This window comes from Xylocopa sonorina, chromosome 11, assembly GCF_050948175.1.
Source record: "Xylocopa sonorina isolate GNS202 chromosome 11, iyXylSono1_principal, whole genome shotgun sequence".
NCBI classification, from domain to species: Eukaryota; Metazoa; Arthropoda; class Insecta; order Hymenoptera; family Apidae; genus Xylocopa; species Xylocopa sonorina.
The window spans coordinates 12,043,743-12,052,176 of NC_135203.1; the positions used below are offsets into that span (position 1 = coordinate 12,043,743).

The 8,434-nt window shown below is 50.0% G+C and overlaps 1 protein-coding gene and 1 long non-coding RNA gene across 2 annotated transcripts; both read left to right on the forward strand.

Moving 5' to 3' along the window:
• The first annotated feature begins 1,066 nt into the window (after positions 1-1,066).
• Positions 1,067-2,138, forward strand: LOC143429258 (uncharacterized). The gene is made up of 2 exons (XR_013102514.1): positions 1,067-1,560; positions 1,960-2,138. It is a non-coding gene; the product is annotated as an uncharacterized LOC143429258 (long non-coding RNA).
• Positions 2,139-4,975: 2,837 nt separating this feature from the next.
• Dnmt3 (DNA methyltransferase 3) lies at positions 4,976-8,427 on the forward strand. The gene is made up of 14 exons (XM_076904785.1): positions 4,976-5,064; positions 5,165-5,269; positions 5,365-5,557; positions 5,646-5,804; positions 5,874-5,965; positions 6,068-6,178; positions 6,248-6,485; positions 6,582-6,709; positions 6,808-6,855; positions 6,922-6,986; positions 7,077-7,585; positions 7,669-7,810; positions 7,888-8,102; positions 8,186-8,427. The coding sequence occupies exons 1-14, from the start codon at positions 5,005-5,007 to the stop codon at positions 8,425-8,427; spliced, it is 2,307 nt and encodes a 768-aa protein (XP_076760900.1). The 5' UTR covers positions 4,976-5,004.
• The last annotated feature ends 7 nt before the right edge of the window (positions 8,428-8,434 follow it).

Genomic DNA, 8,434 nt, shown 5'->3' on the forward strand with positions numbered 1-8,434 from the left:
GTGCTCCGTTGTCCGTCTTCTTTGTTCCTCTCGCTCCGTTTTATCCCTCTGTCCCTCCTCTGGCTTTACTATCCCGTACGTCGTTGTTCCGTATTCGTTTCGATGAGAACTCTGCCGTCACTCGTAAACACTCTATGTCCACGGTAGACAACAAAAGCTGTAACCGCGGCAGCAAGAGTCGGCACCGTACTGCTTGGTCGTGTCGCAGGTTCGGTCGCTCGAGCCGCATGGTTCGTGCGTTTCCGACCTCCGTCGACTAGGTTCGGGCTCGCTCGGTTTCGGAGCCTCCCGCCGGCCACGGTTACGACGTCGAGGACGGCAGCAGCAGCAGCAGCAGCAGCAACGCCGGTTCTACCGACGACGAAGACGATACCATCGACGGCCCGGCTCTCTTCTTTTCTTTTACCTTCTCTTCTCTACCTTCTATCTTGGTTTTACCACACAAATTTTTATCTCAGCTACTCTTTTTACCTTCCTCCTCCCACCTTCGACGCAGTTTCGTTACTATTTTCTCTCCTAGAAATAATCTAATTCACGATCGCGTTAATAATCGAAGTTTAACGATCGAGCACGATTCGCCACGAGACACGTGGCTATCACCGGATGCGACCATAAGTTTTCAACCAGCGAAATAATTATTTTCGGAGCAACTTTTCGAATAGGTTAGAATTTCGTTGCACGAACGATCGTCCGTACACCTACGAGCCTATGTACGTAACATGTACGTTTGTATTTGCGAAAATAACCATCGTTCATCCTGTCCACGTACGTTCTCGCGTTTAGAGAGAGAGAGAGAGAGAGAGTCTGGTTTGGTCTTGCGCAAACTATCCAACATCGTCGTGATCATTCGAATCCTTCGAATCTTAAAGAGACAGGATATTCTTTTCCGTAAATAGATAAGTTTCGGATTCGATTCAACAGGGACGGATCTTCGAAACTTCCGCGAAGCATAATTAACGAACGATTCACCAGCAGCGTCGCAACGCCGGCGTCGAAAACCGGTAGAAAAATTTGCTTCGAGATCTCGCGTAACGTTGAAAACAGTGACGGAGATTTGATAGTCTCGACCTCGAATCCGAATATTCCGCGGGAAAATCGATCGGTATTATCGACCGGTGCGCAGCGCGGCTCATTGTCAGTCGGCTGTTGGTTGGCCGATTTCCTGCCAGTCTAGCTGACTCGCTGGCCGAATGCCTGGTCGCGACGCGACGCGACGCGACGCGGCGACGAACCGTGCGCACGGGTTGCGCTCGCAACGTTTCACCGTGGCTGCATGCACGCACGTTCGTCGAAACCTAGGTTGGATGCGCGCGTGTCCGTGGAACACGTACAATCCATTCGACCGAGTCCGCCATAAGAGAGAGAGAGAGAGTGTATACGTATTTGTACGTATACGCCGAACCGGGAAGGCGAGGGTGCGCGCGTATCTCGCTCGTATATAAGGTGGCACATACGCGGACACCTATACAAGAAAATTCGACGTGGTGGTGCATGCGGTGACCCTGCCGCGATGTGGGTGGATGGAATACCAAGGGCTGTACCAAGAAATGGTGCCGCGGTGTTTCTACTTTTCTCTCTCTCTCTCTCTCTCTCTCTTTCTCTCTCTGACAACCCGTCTTTCCAGAGATTTTCCCTTTTTAACCCTCTGATCTATCGTTCGTTCATCGATCGGTGAGTCCAACAATGGAACGCGAAATCCAATGTTTAATGCAATCTCACGAAGGATAATACACTGGTAAACGTTGACGCGTAGTAATTAGTAGTCGATCTTTTCAATCGATCGTTAATTGACGGCGAGTGGTAGGATTGAAATGTAATTTCTTATCACGGTCCTGGTTCGCGTAGCAAGATGGGCGCGAGGCTCTGCGCGTGTACGTGTGCGCGCGCGTGTACACGCATGCACGCACGCTGGCCGGTGGTAGGATGTAAGTATAGGTTCGCGTACATACGTATCACCAGGTTGGAGGTTGGAGCGCGAGCACGCGAGCGTGCCGAAGCAAGCGGGGTCGAGGGCGGATTTCACGCAAAAGCGAGCGAGCGAGCGAGAAGGAGGAAGCCGGTGCGCGGCGCTAGCTCGGCCAAGCGAAAGACGAGCAGCTCGCGAATGGGAAACGATCCTCGAAACAGAGAGGGAGTGAGGGCGGAGAGCGCGGGCAAGAGTCGAAGTGGGACGGAAGGAGAAAACGGCAGCAGCTCGGGAACAGAGAGATAGAAAGACCAATAAAGGGAAAGAGAGGGAAGGAAAAGACGATACCGTCGCCGAAGCTCACGCAAACACACTCCTGGCAAGCTCGCACACCGCTGCCTGCCAGACTCCCACCACGCGAACTTTCGGAAAAATCAATAGAATACAAGAAAAGCCCACGCTGCGCTAGGCGAGTGGAGCCCTCTCTTCCTCGTTCTCCGTTCTCCGTTCTCCGTTCTCCGTTCTCCGTTCTCCGTTCTCAGTTTCCCGTTCTCCGTACTCCTTCTCCCTTTCTTCCTCCTTCTTCACCCTCCAATGCTAAACTCTGTTTGCGCCTGTTTACCTCTACGTTATGTCCGCCGTGCAAACACGGAACAAGACGGGGTACGCGTTGCGTTCGTCGAGAAAATCACGAGCAAACAGAGAAAGCGGAGCTGGCGAACATTGCAGCGGATCGGATAACTTTTTCGAGCGGACGTACACTTCGATTTGCCATCCATTCCCTTCCGAATCGCTCCTCGTTTCGCTTTCGAGAGCAAACTAGGAGCCGAGAGATATTTTCGAATTTTTTTTTTCTACCCTCTTTACGATACTCGATGATATCATTCGAGATATTAGATGGTGGAGGAAGGTATCTACCTATTTTCATAATCTCTGGAATCGGGACTGTGTTCGACTGTTCGAGTAAAAGGAAGTTGAGAGAGAATGCGTCATAAAGAGTCGAACGATTACGCGGCACGTAGGGATCTCGATCTGCGAACCTCCTCTGATCCAAACGGAATCGTAGTCTGCTTCGTACTAAACGGAACTGACCTAGCTTCGCGGCTTTCTACCCTTCGCCGATCTCTCCCTCTCTCTTTCTCCTTTCATCCGTTGGTTGCTCCCTCGCTCCTACTCTCTCCCCTCTCTTTGCCTGGTTCTTTCCATCTTCGTCTCGTATTCGAGGTCCTCGAACTCTCTCTCCTTGTCCTCCGCCCCTTGACATTCTCCCACCGCCGACTAGACACCCTCGAGAAGTTTCAATTTATACCGAAAGTCGTCATGGCCGAATCCACAAATACGTACACTCGCTCGCGCACCTCCTAGTCCATTCATATCAGCTGAGTACGCGTAAACACCGTTGTATCGGCCGGGGAGCGTTCTTTTCTTTTTCTTTTATCTTTTTCTTTTGTCTCTGTTCCGAAATCGCGCGAAAATCGACGAGAAACGAAGGTACCTAATTGATGATCGGTGAACAACCTCCCGGCAACCTCGGCAGGTTTGCTCCACGTTTCATTCTTTTCGTTCAACTTTACTTTGTCGCGAGTTCTCGCGTATCGGCGGGAATAGCGAAAGGTGAACCAGAATGAGAATCCCTCGGGGACGATCAGCGTAGCGAAAAGGAACGTTTCGCTGGGGGGACGTCGTTAAAGGATTCGAGGTGGAAGGCTCGAAGTGGACGGACGGACGGACGGACGGACGAAGCAGCAGCCCGAGGGACAATAAAATAAGCGAATCAGCAGGTCGTTGTCGTAATTCTGGCTACGTCACTAGTGCCGCCGCCGCGCCCCCTCCCCCTCCCGTCCCGTACACTCGACGGAGGGTCGTGTACCCTCGCGAAGAGGGGTATATAACACAGAGCAGCGGCAGAGAGGAGCGAAGAGAAGAAGAAGGGGCGAGGGACGAACGGGGATAGGGAGGTGGGACAGCGGTGGTGAGAGGAACGCGCGGAACGCTTTATGAATGAATGTTTCCACGCCAAGTGTGGCGAGAGTGCGAGAGAGGCCCCCGTGTGTCCCGCGTGTAAACACAATAATACCGACGTTTCCATTCATCAGGTCGACCCCGGCAAAGCATGCCGCGACCTCGAGAAATGCCTTTCGAGGCGCCGCCACGTGGATCGCATATACCCCTCCACGGATTCTGCCCTGCCCCCCCCCCCTCCCCCTCCCCCTCCCCCTCCCCCTCACTACCGCTTCCTTTTTTATTCCCAACCCTCCGCGGCGCTGTTTAAAAACCAATTTCCCTCTGCTTCTCCCCCACGATCGTACATACGTGGTGTACGTACGTAACGCGGTCTCTTGCAGGAGCCAACGAGAGAAGACGCGTTTCATCGATGGCCGAAGAGAACAGTCTGGTCTTTCGTCTGCGCGATGGAGCTGGGTCTGATATCCGAATTATCACCGATCACCGACAACTCGACGTTCAAACTCGACGCGGTGGTTCACTCGACGCGGGACGGAGAACCGCGCTTCCTTCGCAACACCAGGAAACGGAAACGAAGAAGGACGAGACTGGCGTTTACCACGAGGAATTCGAGAACGGTGGAAACCTTTTGGAAGTTACCGGGAGGCGAGAGGAAAGAGAACGGTTCCGATCTTTCCGCGGGAGATATCGCTCGCGAACGTCCGCATACGGCCAAGCGTAACCGCGTCGATAACGAGCGAGCGTTAATCGATGCCGATGCCCAGGAGAACCGTCGAGTTCCCTCGATCGGATTCGACGACGTTCACACGCTCCCGTTGGCTAAGAGAATCGCGCAGCGAAACGATTCGGTCGTCACGGAAAGGAGGAAGACTCGAGCCGAGACAACGGACGAGAGGACGCGGCAAGTCAGACGAGTGACGCGAGGATCGAGGAAAATAGGGAACGAATTTTTCGTCGGCAAATTGGTCTGGGGTTGCTGCTCAGGATGGTGGCCAGGCAAGAGTTACCCAATTTCCTAGTTAAAACGAAAGAAACTTTTCCGCTCGAGAAAGGTAAGAAAGTAACCAGTTTAGTTAAACGTTCCCATGTGTCTATCTATTACAGCGTTAATTATCGATGCCGAGCATGTAGGGATGTTGCCCGAGCCAGGGAAATTATGGGTTTACTGGATCGGCGAAGCTCGTATATCATTAGTGAATATGCATTTTATTTTTATTTTTTATTTCATTTTACCCCTTCGTCCACGCGTAGCCCTTTTCTTTTCTAATCGACAGTTGTCACGTTCGTTTTCAGCTAAACGAAAAGACGCACATCGAGTCGTTCTCGTGCAACCTGAAAACCAGACTGGCGCAGAATTTAAACGCGATACGAATCCGCGCCATTGACGCGACTATGCAGGTTTCCGTTTTTCCTTTCGTCTCTTTCCTTCTTTCATTCCTTCCTGTCGTCTATTTAACGTGACACATCGACCAACTCGACACTTGTTGTTTCAGATGTTACGGAAAACGTTCGGCTGCGCCTTGACGAAACCTTACTTCGCGTGGATCGAGAACAATTTTTCGGACACGATCGTAGCGTTAGACGAAATCAAGTTCTATCCGTATCCAGCTAAAATACAACAAAGATTGGACCGTTTGAAGGAAAAAAATGCCAAGGTTACAGAGAAATACTTGCTAGATCAAAAGCGTACGTAACAGAGCTCCGGCTTCGCTACCGTCGTCTGCGTCTCGATCGCGACTCTTGATTAATTGCTCCGTTTTTTGTTCGATCGAAGAGGAAAGTGTAGCGGGGAAGGCGAAAAGGTTGGCCGAGAAGGAAAGATCGAAGGATTCGTCGCAACGGAACGAGTTGGATTTAACCCATTTGCCATTAAGGGAACAACATCCGGGAGTTATCGCCTGGGCGAAAATCGCCGGACACAATTGGTGGCCAGGTAGGACCGAGTAAAAAAAAGGAAAGGGAAAAAAGAAAAGGGAATAAAAAGTCCTCCTTTCTCCCGTAGCGATGATTATCGATTATCGCGACTGTTGCATGCGGGAGCCGAGCTTCGGTTGCCAGTGGATTATGTGGTACGGTGACTATCAGCTTTCGGAGGTAAAAATTACCGATCGAAATCCTATTAATTACACTTTGTTCGTCCTACGTTACTTGCACCGCGTGTACATTTTGCAAAGAATTTCTGGTTGCGCCGCGCAGGTTCATCATCGATTGTTTATGAGATTCGACAAGGGCGTTGAAAAAATGCGAGACTATATAAGTAATACCAAAAAGCACGTTTATCTCGTCGGTGTGTTGCAAGCGTTAAAGGTAACTTATAAACTTAAACTAGAGTCTAGAGTAGAAATGTTGGTAATTCGTGTCTGATCTTGTTTGCAGGATTATTGCTTTCGCCAAGGATACGATACCGATAATTGGACGTTAGAGGAGGCGCTCGAATACTTGGGGAAATCGAACGGTTGCCAAATTACCGGTGCATTATCGGACACTTTTAAGAACAGAGGGGATTCCGTTCGAATTTATGATAAATACTCGGCTCATATAATCGAAAAATTGAACGAATCGAAGAACAATCCGAACGTGGACGAAAAACGGGCAGAGTATATAAAGAACAGCGGTAACAACAAACTTATTAGTTATAATATATAATATATAGATTCGATTGATAGATTCGACATGTACATGTATCTCTGCGACTGTCTATGCGCAACAGATGATCTACGTTCGGCGATAAACGGGAACATCCCGTTCGAATCGTTATGCTTGAAGTGTCTGACGGTTCCGAAGGACAGAGCGGAGATTCATCCGTTCTTCGAGGGATCTCTTTGCAAAGAGTGTTCGGTATATAGTCAATAATAGTTACCTAGAGCACAATCAACGATCAACGAGCCGATTAAAAGGCGGTTCGGTGTTGTTGATGCATCGTGAAATCTTTTCAGGAACAGTACAAGCCTTGCATGTTCGTGTTCGGCAACGACGGGAAATGCGTAAGTAAATGCCTGTCTCCTCTGCTCTTACGGATGGTAATCAAGAACGATTCGTTGCTGTTCTAGTTTTACTGCACGGTATGCGCCGCCTCTGGAATGGTAATCATTTGCGACAAGGAGGATTGCCCGAGGTAAACGTACCAGCCGACTCCCGAATAACAGCCTCCTGTCCTCACGGACACGGTGTCCATCTCTACCTAATTGTTTACTTTCCGTTACAGAGTGTACTGTACCGCTTGCATGAAACACCTGTTATGCCCGACCACCTATGAGCAAATGCTGCGAAAGGATCCTTGGGAATGCTTCCTCTGTACTCAAACTACGAACAAGCCACGATCCTTCCCGGACACGATCGTAGTACCCCGCGCGAATTGGAAGGAGAAAATAATCGATATGTTCCGGACGAATTGCTATTCGAAGGTGCGACACCTGGAACCGAACCAGGAGAGGAGAAAGATACGCGTTTTGTCACTGTTCGACGGCCTCGGTACAGGTTTACTGGTGCTTCTCAAGTTGGGTCTAGCCGTGGACGTTTATTACGCGAGCGAGATCGACCCGGACGCGTTGATGGTCAGCACCTCGCATTTCGGCGATCGCATCGTTCATTTAGGCGACATCAGGGACATCACCGAGGAACGGATCAAAGAAATAGCGCCTGTTGATCTATTGATCGGTGGCTCGCCGTGCAACGATCTCAGTTTAGCCAACCCGGCCCGACTCGGACTCTATGGTTCGATAACCGAACTCGCCCAGTGTTCAATCCGCCCTATCGACTGTGCGTGCTACTTTCATTCTATTTTATTTCCATTTCAGATCCAAAGGGGACAGGTGTGCTCTTCTTCGAGTATCTTCGGATTCTTAATCTGCTGAAGCGAGTAAACAATAGACGGCATTTGTTCTGGTTGTACGAGAACGTCGCTTCGATGCCAACCGAGTACAGATCCGAGATTAACAAGTAAGTCTATCGTTACGTACACTGCTGTCTACCATCGAGAAGACACTAAACCAATCAACCCGTCCGTTGCCGAGCAGACATTTAGGACAAGAACCAGACGCGATAGATTCTGCAGACTTTTCTCCCCAACACAGATTAAGACTCTATTGGCACAACTTACCGATAGAACCGTACTCTTTATCTTTCCAAGGGGAACAAGATGTTCAGGATATACTTACGCCGCATTGTCAACGTTACGCGCTGGTTAAAAAAATTCGAACCGTCACCACTAAGGTCAACTCGCTGAAGCAAGGTTCGTTGGTGCTCGTCGCATTTCCTCTGCTCGTCCTACGCTTTCGTTACCGATCATTCCTCTGCTCTTGATCACGTTCATAGGGAAGCTGGCTTTGAAACCGATTCTGATGAAAGACGAGAGCGACACATTGTGGATAACCGAACTCGAGGAGATATTCGGATTCCCGCGTCACTACACGGACGTCAAGAATCTGTCGGCAACTAAACGACAGAGATTAATAGGCAAATCTTGGAGCGTGCAAACTCTAACTGCCATTTTAACGTCTCTCGCCCCCTTTTTCAAGTGCTGCGATACCGTCGAAACACGTATCAACGAGTCGTAGGCGTTTA

Bases quoted from the DNA above. Each gene is read 5' to 3' on its own strand.
- Dnmt3 (XM_076904785.1), top strand. From the start codon at position 5,005: ATGTTGCCCGAGCCAGGGAAATTATGGGTTTACTGGATCGGCGAAGCT. The intron at 6,179-6,247 runs GTAACTTATAAA...TCTTGTTTGCAG, and splicing joins GTGTGTTGCAAGCGTTAAAG to GATTATTGCTTTCGCCAAGG. The intron at 8,103-8,185 runs GTTCGTTGGTGC...TCACGTTCATAG, and splicing joins GGTCAACTCGCTGAAGCAAG to GGAAGCTGGCTTTGAAACCG.